The sequence below is a fragment of the Eptatretus burgeri genome, chromosome 12, assembly GCF_056783735.1.
Source record: "Eptatretus burgeri isolate ZD-2024b chromosome 12, Ebu_testis_v1, whole genome shotgun sequence".
NCBI classification, from domain to species: domain Eukaryota; kingdom Metazoa; phylum Chordata; class Myxini; order Myxiniformes; family Myxinidae; genus Eptatretus; species Eptatretus burgeri.
Window position 1 is genome coordinate 74,615,646 of NC_140972.1, and position 17,993 is coordinate 74,633,638.

At 47.0% G+C, this 17,993-nt stretch overlaps 2 protein-coding genes across 3 annotated transcripts in view; one reads left to right on the top strand and one right to left on the bottom strand.

Annotated features, from left to right (window-relative positions):
* LOC147015919 (serine/threonine-protein kinase 32B-like) overlaps positions 1 to 17,993 on the bottom strand; it is a 232,001-nt gene that overhangs the window by 204,243 nt on the left and 9,765 nt on the right. The gene's annotated exons all lie outside the window — the stretch shown is intronic.
* The window catches only part of LOC147015922 (uncharacterized), a 74,342-nt gene continuing 62,806 nt past the window's right edge, over positions 6,458 to 17,993 (top strand). Inside the window, exon 1 of the mRNA XM_085848546.1 lies at positions 6,458 to 10,670. Coding sequence (XP_085704672.1) covers positions 8,367 to 9,533 — 1,167 coding nt within the window. The 5' untranslated portion in view covers positions 6,458 to 8,366 and the 3' untranslated portion in view covers positions 9,534 to 10,670. The remainder of the gene's footprint in view (positions 10,671 to 17,993) is intronic.

Consider the following 17,993-nt stretch of genomic DNA (forward strand, 5'->3'; position numbering starts at 1 on the left):
CTTTTGTCTAGACTCTCGAGGGACAACGGGACAGTGCGTTGTGTGGATCTCATAGCTCGGTCTGTTTACACCACTCTAACTTCATTTTTACTCTTCTTTTCTGCTTATTCCTGAGGTAAATCGGAATTTGGGTCCTCGCGGAGGCCAACACGTGCAGCACGTGCTGCGCCTGGGGGAGGGGAATAGAAAGCCGCGACAACACCACACGAGCATCGTTAGTGCAGCGGCGAGGATACAGCGATACCCTCGAAAGAACCTCTGCCGCAAGCTCGAGATGATCGTCTGACGTTTCCAATGATCTGGGATGAGATTGCCAGTTGCATTGAGAAGACATACGAACGGATATCTCTTAAGGAGGCCGCACGGATGTTGTTTTTCACAACACAGAAGCAAATGACCCAATATCGGCGAGAGCGTGGCTGGCATCTTGGTGCCAATAACTACATCGTCAGAGGCCGATAATACAAAAACAACAGCCACACCACGTTGTACAGGACACAAGTATACAAGATACGGGCAGTGCGTTCTTTTCAACATATTTCTGGATTTAATTATATCAGCATCCTCTTTTCCCTCCATTTCTCCATCGGATACTTAAACCTATGTTATTTTTCATTCCAAACCCCCATTTAATTATTATATCCGATCGTTCCCCTCAATTCCTGACACAGATAGGGGTTGGCCCCGCGCACACGATAGCAGAATCAGGTGAACATGAGCGCTGACCACGTAGGCCATGGCGGATCCGCGCTTACTGTATGAAACAATCTCTATGGCAGGCAGACCCGTGCTTAGCTCGTGACACCTTATTATCATACAGAGCAGGGCACGGATGGCACACAACTCCGCAAACACGATAGCAGATACTGCTGAACGCGCACATGGCCACATGTTCCATGGCGGGTCTGCACGTACTGTACGGAACGTGCTCAATGGCGGGCAAACCCGTTCGCAGCCGTGATACCTCAGCATCGCACAGAGCAGGAAACTAATGGCACACATCTTGTTCTGGTCTGTGCATGGGTTTATCCTAACATCTTACCATCTGTGCATGCGTTTACCCGAACACCTTAACATCAGTCATCGCAGGTGGCCGCAGGTGTTCCCCATGGATGGCGGACGTCTCCTCACCTCTCCGCCCGGCGAAGCCGCGATCAGGCAGAGGCGTGCTGTGCAGTTCGGATCGCTCGGGCCGCATGGCACATCGTGGAGCAGGCATCGATTAGCCCTAATCGGGGGTGCCCGGGCAGGCATGCGGGGCCGACACGATGCTCGGCTGGTCGCCGGGCACGGTCCGGGAGCTCTAGGCCATCAGCCGTAAGCTGTATCGTGCAATTTCGTTCCACTCATCGGGGGAGTAGACAAAAACCTTGATAATATGATGGTATATATCCAAATACATACGTATCCAAAAGTTCTCCACTCAAATAGCTGCAGTTATTGTGTATTTTCATCTTGAAAATCGATGCATTCCCCGCGTTCTCTCATTTGAATTTTCTCCACACGGATCACGTGTGGGCCACGTGACACCTCGACAGCCAATAGATCGGCTGACATTGTATGCAAATTTCGTCAGACTGTCATGTGACCAGCTACGTTGTCCAATATGGCAGCTTCCTGCAGGGAGGAAATCACCGGCAGCTGATCAGCGATTTTTGATGAATATGGCGTGAGGACGCTCCCACGTGTATTATTCACCAGGACAATGGAGCGAACGAAGAAGTCAAACGTTTTACGTCTGTAAGATGGGATAAGTGGAGAGAAAGTGACAACAAATGGCTCGTCTTAGACGGTCACGAACGACGTTTAGCCGAGAGTGCCGGCGCGGGAGGACGAACTTCGATCATGGGCCGATTGTACCCGGAGTGCCTATTGTAACCGGAGTGCCTATTGTAACCGGAGTGCCTATTGTAACCGGAGTGCCTATTGTAACCGGAGTGCCTATTGTAACCGGAGTGCCTATTGTAACCGGAGTGCCTATTGTACCCAGAGTGCCTATTGTACCCGGAGTGCCTATTGTACCCGGAGTGCCTATTGTACCCGGAGTGCCTATTGTACCCGGAGTGCCTATTGTAACCGGAGTGCCGGTGTAAAGATTTCAAGCTCCCTCCCCCCCCCCCTTTTCAAGTTACCTCCCCGTAATCTGAAATCGATTTCAAGTTACCCCCGGGGGTAGCTTGAAATCGATTTCATCCTACCCCCAACAATTTCATATTACCCCCCTCAAAACATTGATTTATGTTGTTTATTTACAAAAAATAGTAATTTATTGATATTGAAAACTAATTAGTGAAAAACCATTGACCATGTGACAGCCTTTAAAGAGTTTGCAATGAATTTTGATTTTATTATGAATGATTTTATTAATTGAAATCAGTATTTCTCATCCAGTTATAGTTTTTGCCACATTTTTATGAAATCCTTCTTCGATATAGTTGATACAAATAGACAAACAAGTATATCTTTTTAACCAACTCAGACTATACTTACAATTATGAAAACAACGCAATAAAATCAATGTATAAGAAAGGCAATGAAAACAGGTTATTTTTAATTCACAATTTCGTTGTGGTGGTGGTGGTCGTATGACAGCTTAGCGGAAGGTAACTTGAAAGGGGGGGGGGGGTTAGCTTGAAATCGATTACATCCTACCCCCGGGGGTAACTTGAAATCGATTTCAGATTACCGGGAGGTAACTTGAAAGGAGGGTAGCTTGAAATCTCAATACCGGCACTCAGGGTACAATCGGCCCATGATCGAAGTTCGTCCTCGCGCGCCGGCACTATCTGCTAAACGTGGTTCGTGACCGTCTAAGACGAGCCATTTGTTGTCACTTTCTCTCCATTTATCCCATCTTTCAGACGTAAAACGTTTGACTTCTTCGTTCGCTACATTGTCCTGGTGAATAATACACGTGGGAGCGTCCTCATGCCATAGTCATCAAAAATCGCCGATCAGCTGCCGGTGATTTCCTCCCTGCAGGAAGCTGCCGTATTGGACAACGTAGCTGGTCACATGACAGTCTGACGAAATTTGGATACGATGTCAACCGATGTATTGGCTGTCGAGGTGTCACGTGATCCGTGTGGAGAAAATTCAAATGAGAGAGCGCGGGGAATGCATCGATTTTCAAGATGAAAATACACAATAACTGCAGCTTTTTGAGTGGAGAACTTTTGGATACGTATGTATTTGGATATATACTATCATATTATCAAGGTTTTGTCTAACCCCCCCCCGGCCCCCCCCCCCCACAATGAGTGGACGAAACTTGATTTTCAGGCACTTTCTGAGCCATGGCTGATGGCCTACTCGGTGTAAGGCATTTCATGTCATGGAGTTCGGTGCGAGACTATTCCGCAGATTGAAGTTATCTTGCCGGAAGTGGAGTGGAGCCGCTTCTGGCCATCACGGCCAGGCCATGCATTGGTCCGGGCCCAATCAGAACGGTCGATTTGGGGGACGACATCGCTTCAGGGTAATGCCCCCACCCTGCACCCCAGGGTCTATAAAGGATGGGTGGCGAGGCTGTCCGTAGTTCTGGTTTTGGTGTCTTGCCCATCGCTGCCCAGCCTGGGATCGATCTCTCCGCCCGTCTGCTAACTCGGTCTTCGCCCACTCGCTCTTGACTCCACCTTCTACTCCCGCCGTTCTGTCGTCATCGCCTGCGACTCCACCTCCTCCTCACACCCTTCTCCACCCACACGTCGCTGACTCCACCCACCCACCTGGCCATGTCTACCACTCCGCCCACTCGCTCTCGACTCCGCCTTCTCCACCCATTTGGCTCCCGGCTCCGCCTTCTCCACCCAAGTCCCTCCCTTCACGCCCGACGGTTGCGTCTCATTGTTTGGACCGACGCAAGCTGCATGAAGCAAGAGACGGCGCGCCAGCTATCAGGGAGGTATCGCCCAGCGGAGCATCCCCCCAAAACGTATTGGTGGTGCAATCGGGCAATCGTACAAGGTATTGAGAGACCGTTAGACTCATCTCCTCTCCTCCTTTTGCTCTTCATTAACTCCTCTTCATCGGTGTGTGTGTGTGTGTGTGTGTGTGTGTGTGTGTGTGTGTGTGTGTGTGTGTGTGTGTGTGTGTGTGTGTGTGTGTCCTGGCTCCTGTCCTCGTTTAAGTTAAGATTGTACAATAATTATATTGGGATAACTCTGCTCTGTGTCTGCTTTTGTAAGTTGCTGGTATATTGCCGCACCTCTCACATTTCTTCCTATCCCTGCATTACACACAAGTGAAATCCTTCAATACAGCGCGTGTGGTGAAGCAAATGAGTACACTAATGTTAAAATATGCAATTTATGCTTTTTCAGTTGAAAAACAATTAAAAAGCATAGTTAATATTTGAAATGTAAAAATCTTGCTATTATTGTGATAAGCACCTATATATATATATATATATATATACATAACAGAAGGAATGAAATCGTTCGATACAACGTGGCAGGAGGCCGCAAAAGAATGATAGCATAAGAAGAACTTTGCTTTCAGCATTCAGCGATCGGCGCGAAATGTGATGGTGGCCGGAAATGACGTATTTCGCTCGTTCGTACATGAGAGGGGCGCGTTTCTTGGTTTTTTTCCCGTCAAGCAATAAATTTAATGTTTTTCACATATATAACACATTAGTTTCACAAATTTCCATTGAAATACTCGGGTATTTCCATCAATTCTCGCTATTTCCGTCTAAGTTATGCACTGCATCTACCGGACGGCCATCATTGGCTGTCTTGAGGCACATGGGGGGGGGACACCGGAGACGTGGTAGACACAGGGGACGTTTCAAACTCGGTGCAATTGTATACAGCGCACGCGCTGTAATAAAACTATTCACGGTGCCATATATCTTTCCTCGCCTGTTTGTAAATAAATTATTATTAGAAATGTTCCCAGCTCATTTTTGTCTGTTCTTTCATTGATCCAGCATGGTCCGAATCCGAGCTTAGCCAGGACTTTATTCCCAATGATCCGTTCCTTTTAGCCGGTACGTCCTTGGGAGTGTCGCTCGGCTGCATCCGATCCGGTAAAGTGATCCGGTTCAGACAAGGCGTACCGAGCACGTGATCCCCGGTCATTAAATCACGTGATTAATTAGGTAACCCGGTTAACCCATAGACGGGAGGACCCTAGGTCACGCGGTTGAGTTATTGGCGGTCACGGTCGGTTAGCGACCCGCCGAGTCACGGAATTATCCGTGCGCGACAGCCTACAATTCCATGGAGTCTGGTGGGAACACGAGATAGCTTCCCCCCATGGTAGTCTTCTCACCCGACCCCCGGCCCACAACAGTATGTTAACTGGATGGATCGCATGCGTAATATCTTGTGATGGCCGTTCACTTCACATGGTTCAATATATCATGTTTGTGGTGAAGCACATTTTGCCAATCATGCTTGTGCTTTAGCCACATCCTTTAACTTAATCTTGCAGGTTATATTAAACGTATTATTCTCATTTTTACCATTTTCCTAATCCAACATCTGCAAGCACTTCCACTCCAGTTCAGATGTTGGTTGTTCATGGGTGAAGGTTAAATTCGATGATCAGTGCATTTTCATTGGCATCAATGCAATATTTACCCTCACCGAAAGAGAAGGGATTGCATTTGGGTCCGCTTTTTTGTTCGTTTTTATCTCTGTCTATCTATCTTTGTTTGTCTGCACAGAACTTTAGTGTTTTTCTCCGCAAACGCTTGCCGGATCGAGCCAAAATTTTCACCATGGGAGCAACTAATAATGTAGAATGATTTTGTCATAAATATGACGTCATATGTCACGTGGTGTGGCAGCCATGTTGGAAAAACGAAAAAAAATTGGACCTCTATCTCTGAAACCGCACCAAGGAAAACAAGAACTCAAGTGAGCACAATATACGCCCGAACAAGAAGGTATATACAGAATTGTGCTACAACATGGAAAGCAGCATCCAGGTTGCCATGGCAACCACTTAAGATGACGAATGTATGTCACGACACACCATCTCCACAGTCTACCTATGTACCAAATATGAAACGTGAAAGTTGAAAACTTTGGGAGTTATAGTGCGGACAGGAACGGACGGATGGACGGACGACCGGTATCACATAATACGCCCCGATATATATATATAAATTTATATATATATTTATATATATATATAAATATATATACATAAATATATATATATATATATATAAATATATATATAAATTTATATATAAATATATAAATATATATATATATATATATATATATATAAATATATATATATATATAAATATATATATATATAAATATATATATAAATATATATATATAAATATATATATAAATATATATATATAAATATATATATATATATATATATATATATATAAATATATATATATAAATATATATATAAATATATAAATATATAAATATATATATATATATTGTTGTGGTTACCAGATTCGCAAACCACCATTCAGGTCCCTTAGGTGAGGTATCTCGGTAAGTGCATGTGTAGTTAGGCCCAAACCCGTTGTCTAGTGGGAATACATGTCATTTATGCGAGCTGCGACTCTTCAGGATAGCCGTTTTTCTTTTACTATCTTTATTTTGGACCAACCGCCATGATCACAACCACAACATCAACCACCGACCACAACCACCGCTTCACCACAACCGCCACGACCTTCACGCACACCTCACAACCGTAGCATCGCCACCGTTCTTGCCCCGCTGTGGGTACCGGTGTTGGACTCATGCAGAACACGCGTCGAACAGCGTGTACAAAATCACGGATTTTCTGCTTCAAAAACGGATCAAAAACGACACACGCCCACTTTTTGCCGTCCAATCGGTGAGCGAGGGGCGATTTGGCCCCGCCTCCAGAACGATCGATATATGCAAATTTGTGGATCAAAAAGCCTTCACGCCCACTTTTTCTCGGGCCAATGGGGAGCGAGGTGAAAGGTCAAAGGGAGGGGGTCAAAGGCGAAGTTACGGGGGGGATAAAAGGACGGTGTTCGTCAGTCAGAAGAGAGTCAGCAGAACGAGAACGAGGAGTCGGAACGAGAGAGTCGCAAACAAGAACGGGTCGGAGAGTCAAGAAGAGGAGAGTCGGAAGCAGAGGGTCAAGACTTCGCGGGCGGTGGAGCTGCTCGTCGTGTGCGTTGGAGTCGGAACGGAGGGGACGGAGCTGTGGAAAGGCGGCGACACCAGACGAGGGGGTGCTCGCGTCGTGCAGGAAGCTGCACCCGAGGGAGGCCGACAGCGCGACCTGGCCGAGGTGGAGACGCTCGTCGCATATAATAAAGATCCTCTATACCCCGAGCATCAGCAACCCCCTCCTGTTTCCCCCGCGCTGAGATAGTGCGACCAAGGGGGCCCCGTTCCCACCCCCTGCCAGGCACTGTCCACGAGGCCCGCGGGTTGCGGGGCCATCGCCGCTCCGCGTCTCATCACCAGACGGGTAGGCCCGACCCGGTCTCGGCCTCAGGCCTACCTCATTCTTGAGGGTATTTCTTTTCCTTGGTTTTGGGTATGTGTTGTCGGCGCCGTCTGTGAAGTAGAATTGTATAAGTGTTGCCGTGTGCTCGGTAGTCGGTATTAGCTCTGCACTGTGTTTTCACTTTTATGTTTGCTTTTTGTGTAAATGGAATTGTGTTTTCTTTTTTGTGTGCATTTGGTGGAATTGTATTTGTGTGCTTCCCGTGTGCCGAGAATAAATGTGCTTTATTGTTGAACTGTTTTCCGCTTCGCTTCGTCTTTTCCTCCATTGAATCCCCATCTTGCTTCACGTAAAGGGTTGGTAGTGGGCTGAATACGCCCGATAATTAATCGAACCGTCGAGGTCGACGATAACACCGCTCGGTTATTCTGATAGTACGGAACGGGTCGCTTAAGTGGCCCGTGTCCGAAGTCGACCTGCGGCGAGGTGCGATCGCCCGGTCTACCCTCCGCGTGGGTACTTAGGTAGTTCGAATTTGGCGAGCAACCCTATCCCACGCGGGGGCTGATTGGCTCGATCGCGGTGAGACCGAAAGGTCCACCCGTGACTGGTTCCCGGCGTTAGTCCGAGAGGGTCACGACTGGATTGTCCGTCCGGTGGGCGACGTGCCGCGATTCGAGTTACGTGGCCGTTCGCACGCCGGCGGGCGCGAAATCCGCAACACTGGTGTCAGGTCGTGCGATACAAATTCATCGCCCTCCTCGCGGCACTGGTATCGGAGAACAGGAAAACAGGCTCTCCTGTCTCCGGCTAAATTCACGGGAATCGGTCCAGGGGTGAGAGAAGCGACCCCCGATTCCCTCCAAATTACGAGCGAGCTAAATTAACCCTTCACGAGAAGCAAGATGGCGTCTCAAGGCGAGCGGGAGCCGGGGGTATAAGAAATGTATATGTGTAGTAATGTAGAATCCATGGTCCAGGATGGAATCCCCGAGCAGGAAATGTTGATTGTGCAGGAACACGGACTCGCCCAACTGAACCCAGGGCCCGAGGTGGGTGCGGCGGCGGCCGCGGTGTATGACACCTCCCCCCCCCCTCTCCACCAAGACCCTTCCCCAACCCCTGCCGAAATGGCTCACTCAAGCGCACCCGACATGGCCCAGCTATTCACCATGCTGGCACAAATGAATGCGGAAATGAAAGGCATGAACGAAAAGATGGATGCGAATATGAATGAAGTGAAAACGACGATGGATCCGAATACACAGCAAATGAAAAAAGAAATGAAAGAACTACGGGGTGAGACGCAGAACATGGGCCGATGCCTGCAGGCGGGCATGAAGGCCGTGACGAGGGAGCTCAAAATGGCGACTCCACGTGTCGGAACGAACGAGCTGGGAGGGGGTGCAGCGGCTGTCGGGCCCGCGGTGGAGGCGGGTAAGGAAAAAGTAATTCGGGAGACAAGAGACGAGGTGAAAGTAATTGCGAGGGAGAGAAAAGAACAATTAATACGGAGAGCAAGGATGAGGTACGCGGAGATCGTGAAAGAGCAAGGAGTGAAAAACAGGGAAGGACGGGAGCGACTTAAAGAGAAAGCAAGGTTGACCTACATAAAGATAAGGGAAAGACGCCAGAAAGAAGCAGAGACCAATAAACACGATGAAGACGGGGTAAGTGACGCGCACACACACACGGAGGTAGTGGAGGATAATGGGGGTGAGCTCGCGGACCGTGCAGGGACCCGGTGCGAGCAGCGGGATGGCCTCCTCCAGGAACGAGGGGAGGGAGTCTGCCCCCTTGAGGCGAGTCACGACCAGGTGAGTTCGGTCGTGCTTTGCGAGGTTGAGGGGAGGAGTGCTGTGGACGGGTGCACGGAGAGCTTGGGGGGTATAGAGGCCCCGGAGACCCTTGTGGGGACACGAATCCCCAGTGTGGTTGTCCCTGTGTGTGTGGTGCAAGGTGTGAGTGCGGCACCGTGTGTGGAAGCGACCCCGTGTGTGGAAGCGACCCCGTGTGTGAGTGGTGTGGTGGCGATGGTGCCGGAGTGCGTGCTTCCCAGCACGCCGTGTGTGGATGAAGCACCGTGTGTGAGAGGCCGTGTGTGTGGATGAAACGGCCAGTATGAGTGAGGCACCGCGGGTTAGTTCCCCCGCGTGTGTGGGTGAGGCACCGTGTGTGGAAGAGACCGCGTGTGTGAGTGTCGCCGTGTGTATGGATGAGGAACCGCGGGTGAGTGCCCCCGCGTGTGAGTGAGGCGCGGAGTATGAGTGAGGCACCGCGGGTGAGTGCCCCCGCACGCGTGAGTGAACGGCCGTGTGCAAGGTCGCTGTGTGCAAAGGAGACCGTGTGTGTGAGGGAGCGGTATGTGAGGGAGATGTCGGTTGGCATGCGGGAGCACGCAGCCGCGTCTCCCGGTGTGAATGTGATGGTGTGGACTGTGTGCGTCGTAACACGCAGGTGTGCGTGGGTGGAATGGAGACGACGACGGCGACAGAGGAGAGAAAGCCGAGTAGCGGCTGTAGTTGTTTCGGGGACCGTGCCGGGTTCACCCAGCCGCGAGCACGAGGTTCGTGCTGTGCAACGCACGAGACCACCACGTGCTCGCTTGCGAGAGTGAAGTCCCGGTCCGGAAACGCACGCGGTGGATTTGCCGATCCCGCGGACGGACAAAGTTTAGGCAGGATAATGGATTTGGACCGGACGGGTTCTCCACGCGATCGTGTGTGTTAAGCTCCAACGGGCAAAGCACATGTGTTCGCGTGGGGAACCCCTCGAGACATGGGGCTTGTGTTTTTTTTATGCGCACGGTGACGTCATGGCTGCACGTGGGGTTGGAATCCGGCAGGAGGGGTATCTCTGCCGGATGGTCCCGTCCAAGGAGGGACGAGGAACACGTGCAGCTGCATGACGTCACGGCCAGGTGCAAAGTGCGCGAGCTCTGAGTTGCCGCGCAGGTGCTGCGCATGAAAAAAAAAAAAAGCAAGCCTCACTTTCGGGTGTACAGGATTCCTGGGCAAGGGGTGAAAGACCCCCTTAGCTGGGCACAGGATGAAAACTAGTTAGGGGGAAGGGTTAGCTTAGTTAGACCGACTTCATGGGGCAGGGGTAAGTCCTCATGGAGTCCGTGGAATGGATTAGTTAGAGGGATTGTAGCGAGCTTTAGGTTGGGAAATAAAATGATTTTTTTGGATTTAGAAGACAGTGACAGACTTGTGGATGTGTAGAGGGGACGTAGTTTAGCTACGTAGGTTAAAAGGGACGACGTGGGAGCACGAGTTAGTTAGGGGGTGCAGTTAGAAGGATGGCAGAGTTCAGCGGTGTGTGTGTTGAAGAGTTGAAGAGTTGTGAGGCGAGTACGTGTACATGTTGAGTGAGTGAGGCCAGCGGGTCTGTGTGAGTGGAGCGAATGGGGAATGCATGGTGCGATGAGTGATTGGGGGGAGGAGTGACTCCCGCCCAAGGGACCCCGGGGTCAGAGTAAAGTGAGTTAGCTGGGGGTTAGTCAAATTGAAAAATGGAGGTCGTTTTGTTGTTGGTGGGAAAGTAGGCTCGAGACCCATTTGGAGGGGTGCAGGAGCCCTGTTGACGGGCTTGGGAGCGTGGCTGCGAAAGGTGAGTATCGCTGAGTGGGTACCCCGGGCACCAGGCTAGTCGGCCGCGGTAGGCCATGGGCCCATGGGGGGCCGGGATAGAGTAGTGGGCACGGGTGCGCCTGCTTGGTGCGGGGGCCCGGGACGCCATTAGCCACGTGGGCAGTGTTGTGGGCACGGGTGACCCTCGGAAAGGGGCCCGGGAGGCCGGCCTGCCACGTGTGCGTTTCAGGGGAGGTGCCATGGGGGGCACTCCCCGGTGTTAGGGAGCTGGTAGGCTCGGAGGCAGTGTAGTGCCCGGGGGTGCCATAGCGGGAGAATCGGCAGAGGGTCGTGCCTGCCAAAGGGAGCCACGTGTCCCAGCCAGGAGACCGTGTGAGGGCACGGAGAGAAAATTGGGGGGCGAGGCCCGAAATTGTAAGGACACCAACACAGGCGACGGGGATCTGGGTTGTTAGAACCAATAGTTTAAGCGAGAGGCGCTTGTTGAAAGCCCCGGGGTAGTTTAACAGTTAAATGGTTAGGGTAGATTAGGAGATGTACCCCTCCGCACCATCCATCCCCTCGCTCTCGTTGTGGGCCGCTGGACCCACTTTGGTTTAGATCGTCTCTCTGGGGAGACCGAAAGGTCCACCCGTGACTGGTTCCCGGCGTTAGTCCGAGAGGGTCACGACTGGATTGTCCGTCCGGTGGGCGACGTGCCGCGATTCGAGTTACGTGGCCGTTCGCACGCCGGCGGGCGCGAAATCCGCAACAATATATATATATATATATAAATATATATATATATATATATATATATATATATATAAATATATAAATATATATAAATATATATATATATATATATAAATATATATATATATATATATAAATATATATATATATATATATATATATAAATATATAAATATATATAAATATATATATATAAATATATATATATAAATATATATAAATATATATATATATATATATATATATATATATATATATATATATATATATATATATATATATATATATATATATATATATATATATACCGGGCATATAAAAATTGAAACTTGGCACATGGCAAGTACTCATGGGGAATGAGTGCGGTTTTTTTGACATCATAGATGCCTTCGTTATGACGTCATAATTGCACATTTAGAACGCTACATCCGATCAGTTGGAAAATTTGAAGGTAATCTCGGAATAAAATAGTCTCCAGAAAATTATTTAATGACATCATCGGTCACGTGATTCAGCAGCCATATTGTTTTTGAAAAAAAAATAAAATAAAAAAAACTTCAAAAATCTGTTAAGTGGCTGAACAGATCGAGGCAAAACTTTTCACACATTACCGCCTATCCATGAGGAACAAAAGGTTCACACATCTGACAACATAGGTCACATGGTTTGGCAGCTATATTGGATTTACCCAAAAATCTTTTTGAAATCTTCTCCTCCAGAACTGTTGAACAGATCGAGGTGAAACTTCACACAAATGTTTCCCAAGTGTTGGGTGTACAAATTCAAGGAATAATTGAAAGGTCACATGGTTTGGCAGCCATATTGGATTGAAGAAAAATATTAAATAACATTTTCTCTGGAACCGCTTAATAAATCAAGGTGAAACGTCACAATTATGATCTTGTAGTGATGGGGAATACAGGTTTTTAATTTCAACTTGATTGGACACATGATCTGCAGCCAGAATTATTTAATTTTTTTTATCTGGGTTTTTTTTATTTTTTATTTTTAAATAAGGCTGTGCCTGGATGGGTTTGAGGGTAGAGTAGCAGCAGTGGAAATGTGAATCCTATCCAGGGTTCTCCTGATGACTTCATCTTTTCTTTTTTCTTGTTTGGGTTCCTTCTGATTACTCCAATGCACTACTGTACCTATTTGGTCTTCCATTTGATTTGAATTGAATTTATTTTAATCCCATTCTAAACACCACACAAAACAAGTTCTGGCAAGGGTTTGCAATCTGTGATTGCTCTTTCTCATTTTTCAGAGAGAGAGAAGGGAGAAGAGAGAGGGGAGAAGAGAGAGAGGGGAGAAGAGAGAGGGGGGAGAAGAGAGACGGGGGAGAAGAGAGAGGGGGGAGAAGAGAGAGGGGAGAAGAGAGAGAGGGGAGAAGAGAGAGAGAGAGAGATGTGTTAACCACGGTGGGAAGGAAGGTAAAGCAATCCTTCAGGCTTGAGCTCTCCGCCCCTTGCCTTGAAGGACTCGTGCCTGAAATATCACCTTTTTCACCCAGTGGTTAGCTTGCACACCCCTCTCAACATTTTGTTGGGAGGATTGAACGTCCTTATTTTTCCTCCAACACGAACAGACTCTTGTATTTAGAGACTTTTCCATTGTGTGTTCCTCGTGCTCCGCTCTGTTGTTGGAAATACTGTTTCACATTTCCGATACCAATTTCGGATGATTCCATTGCACACTGGTATTAAATCATGGAGACAAAGTTCCATTGCATTATTTGTACAGAAAGAGCATTGGATGGGGTTGAACCAGTGCATACAAATGGAGGAAGGAGGGAATCAAAATTTCCATGGAATTTGTTTACACTGGATTAAACTGGATGGGCCTTTTGTATCCGTCCACATAATCCATTGCAGATTTCCTGTTATTGCTTCTTTTGATCCCTCATCGGTCGTCTATGGACCCACAATCAAAACCCTTTTTTCAGTGTTGAAGGTGCTCTCATTGAAAACGCCCAAGTATTTGCTCAGGATGTTTTTTCAATGGTGCGTGAAGCATCCCATGTGCCAGCAATATTGTGAGTAGTAAACCTTTGGCAATTCAAAATAATATTCTCCACCGAGGAAACAGAGTAGTGCCTTGTTTGTTATATGTGTTCCTTACCCTTCCACCCTTTTTCCTCCCCAATCATTACTCATCCCTCTTCCCATTCCTACCCACTCATCCCTAACTCCCCATCTCACTCCTCCTGCCACTTCCCACTCCCCACAACACTGCTCTGTCACATTTAGATTGAGGTTCAGAGGTGTAGATACGGCAGGGGCATGGTGGGATGAGTGGCATGGCACATATTACTGTGTCTGGGTTTCATTGTGTATCCTAATAAATGTAACTTTCATCACGTGATGAAGTTTTGAGACAGCCATTCCTGGGATTTTCCTTACTCCTTTCCCCTGATTTAAAATAATTAGCCCATCTCTCAATTGTTGAACATGAAACCAAGTATTAACCATATCAGGATGGATTTTTTTCCAGTGCCGTGTTGTTCTTCATTAAATATTTCACAATGTACATTTTAAAATTTGTCCCTTTGAGATATTTAAGGGCCCTCTTTGTAAGATAAATACGAGACAAGTGTTAGGTACTTGAAAACTGAGAAATCTACATGAAAAGCAATATTTTTAGCTTGGCACACAAATTTTGCTCCATCAATGTTAAATCTGACTTCATGACTCAACCTTGCACATTCTTCCTATTTTACCCTCACCAGAGAAGAAGGAATCGCATTTGAATCCATTTTGTCTGTCTGGTTGCACAATGTACCAACGTAGGCCACAATTTTTACACATTATACTTTTTCAAACAAGTACCTCTATAAAGTGTGTACAAGTCGAATGAGAGTACGTGTATCAAACCAAAACCATTACTGGTCCAACACGTGGAACACGTCTTTCAATCCTGACAAATCTCGCACTCTCACTATGTCTCTCCAAAAGGAGTGTTTAGAACCCCCCCCCCGCCAACACCCCCTAATCTACTTTCTCAACAATCCTCTGGAAGAAGTCCTTGCATTCAAGCTTCTGGGTCTCACATGCCATGATCTTTCCTGGGAAAGCCACATTTCCAACCTGGCCTCGACAGCCAGTCGTCGACTGGGAATCCTTCATCATGCAAAGTCCTTCCTCGGCCCACCTGAGCTTCTGACCACTTACAAAGCTTTCGTCCGCAGCCTGATGGAGTACTGCTCTCCCCTCTGAGCTGATGCTCCTGCCTCTCACGTTTCTCGGCTCCACGCTGTGCAAACCAAGTCATTTAGGATCATTGGCATCTCCCGCGATGAGGCCGAGTCTTTGAGTCTCTCACTCACCGTAAGCAGGCCAGTGGTCTTTCTCTTCTACCGTCTCCTCTCCAGTCTCACTCCCCTGCGATATGTCAACCCACCCCCCATATTTCCGCAGGGCGTTCAAGGCCCACCAGCAACCCCTTCTGGTAAAACTACCAAAATCACGAATCACTGCTCACCTTCACTCTTTCATTCCTCTTTTTTTCTCGCCTTTGGAATAAACTCCCACACTCTCTTCAATCCCATTCTTCCCTCCAGGCCTTCAAAACAGCTGTTCAACACCACCTCTTATCTTCCCCCATCCAAAACCTCAATCTTTTCTACCCCCGTTAATCCACCCCAAACCCACCTCCTTCAAATTCTCTGCTTTCCTTCCTGAAAGTCCCTGTAATGTCCATCTTGTATACCCCGTGTTCCCCACCCCATCCCTCTCCCTTACACAAATGTCCTCATGTCTCTGTTCCCCACTGTTTTGTCCTTCCCATTCCCGCCCCTCGTCTCATACCCCCCCCCTTGCTGTGCGCTGTGTGTTAACTCTTATGAGCCTTGACAATGTAGACAAAAAAAAAATAACCAAGTCTTGGCGAAGGTCTGCAATATTTGCTTTTTCTAGTTACCTCCACCATGTAAGGTAGACGGAGGTTATGTTTTCACCCGTCTGTTTGCAACCAGGATATCTCAACAAGTTATGGACGGATATGGACAACATTTGGTGGACAGGTTGGGTGTGCGGCAAGGACGAATTGATTAGATTTTGGTGAAGATCCAGATGCAGATTCGGCCTATCAGTTGGCTACAAGACGTAAAGCGTTAAGCATGGCGGAGGTGTGCGCTCTCGCGAGTGCAGTTCTGGCTCGATATGCAATGCTTTCCATTCGATATGCATTTCCTCAGCAAATCATGAGCATGTCATCATCACTGATGTCTTACCGATCAATCAGATGAGGGATCGAAGCAGAAACCCTTTATAAGAAGTGTGGAGTTTTTCATTAGAAATATGTCAGTACTTGAGCTCTCCTCCTCTCTTGCCTTGAACGCATTGTGATGTTCTCATTCTGAATGCACACTCAGTGATGTTGGAAGCCAAAAAATGCTGATAGATTGTTTCAAGTCTGACAAAACTTGAACAGTTTTTTTTTTTGTTTTTTTTTACTTGGTTCTGAAGCTCAAAAGGAAGCTTGATACATTACATGAAAGACAAGGATGTGATAACATGGTGTTTGATATTGGATTTAAATCTCTGGCTACAAGGTGAGTGTTCAACTATTCCATTTGGTTCTGATTGTTTGTTTATTTGTGTTTGTCCACACTGAACATGAATGGTTTTTCTGCACAACGACTTGTCGGATTACGACAAAATTTTCACCATTAAAAACAAAACGACTCATGTACAATGTTTCAATGCCAATTATGACGTCATACGTCACGTGGTGTGGCAGCCATATCCCATCATGTGCTGCCTTTTTGGCTGCTGGTTGCATCATTGGCTAGGGCGTGGCTATGCCGCGGATGCAGTGCCCCTATTACCAGTATACTGGTGCTCATTTCGCCGACCTCAGAAGGATGACAGGCTGAGTCAACCCCCTGGTGTTAATTCAGTGGAAATCTGGATAAAATGGTCCACAGGAAAAAAAATTGATGACGTCATCGGTCAGGTGATTCGGAAGCCAGATTGTTCAACAAACAAAAAACAAAAAAAACCTTCAAAAATGTTCTTCTCTGAAGTGGCTGATCAGATTGAGGCAAAACTCTACACGTCTGACCGCCTATGCATGAGGAACATAAAGTTCCACACCTATGATGTCATAGGTTACATGGTTTGGCAGCCATATTGGATTGAAGAAAAATATTAAATAATGTTTTCTCTGGAACCGCTTAATCAGTCGACATGAAACTTCACAATAATGATGTAGGAATGATGTGGAATACATGTCTTAAATTTAAACTTGATCGGATACATGGTCTGGCAGCCAGAATTATTTAATATTTTTGATAAGGGTTTTTTTTCTCTCTCTCAATAAGGCTCACTTGGCTGTGCCTGGATGGGTTTGAGGGTAGAGGAGTAGCCGCTGAAATGTGAATCCTATCCAGATTCCTCCTGATGACTTCATCTTTTCTTTTTGCTTGTTCAGGTTCCTTCTGATTACTCCAATGCAGGACTGTACACATTTAGTCTTCCATTTGATTCGAATTGAATTTATTTTAATCCCATTATGAATTCAATTGAATATTAATTTTGAAACGTCATGGGTCAGGGTCAGGTGTCCAATCAATGTGGGGTTGCATCAAAGTGGGATGTCTTGGTACCCAGTCATCATTGCAGGAAGTTTTAAGGTGGCAGTTCCAGTTATGTCTCTTATTAATTACGTAACACAGCAGTACACAAAATACACCTCACAAAACTACACAAAAAACACACAAAACAATTCCTGGCAAGGGTCTGCAATCTCTGATTGCTCTTTTTCTGGTTTTATTTGTTAACCATTTCTTCCCTCCCGGCTCTCTTCCCCCCATCATCACTTTCCCTCTCAGTCCTCTCAATAGGCTACACTTAATGAGGAGCAAGTACTGATATCAGAATAAGGGAGAGTATGATGGTATTTTAGAGAAAGGTGGAGCAAGATGTCTCAGACCAAAATCATCTCCTCAATCTTGGTTATTGTTAAGTATCCTGACTGTCTGCACCATCAGTGTCTTTCATGAAGAGTGGGGTAATTGCCGGAACTCTGAAAAAAATTCACATTCCTGGCACCTTCATTTGAACGTTCGGCCAAACCAGCTGGTTCATGGAAGACTGAGGCCAAAAACATTCCTGAGCTAACCCCACATGAAGGTAAAAAATAATTGTAGCCGTTTACGTTAGAGTAATGATTTTAAAATATATATATATATATATTTAACCTTGGCGTTTCTTGGATTATTCTGAGTGTCTTATTCTCAGA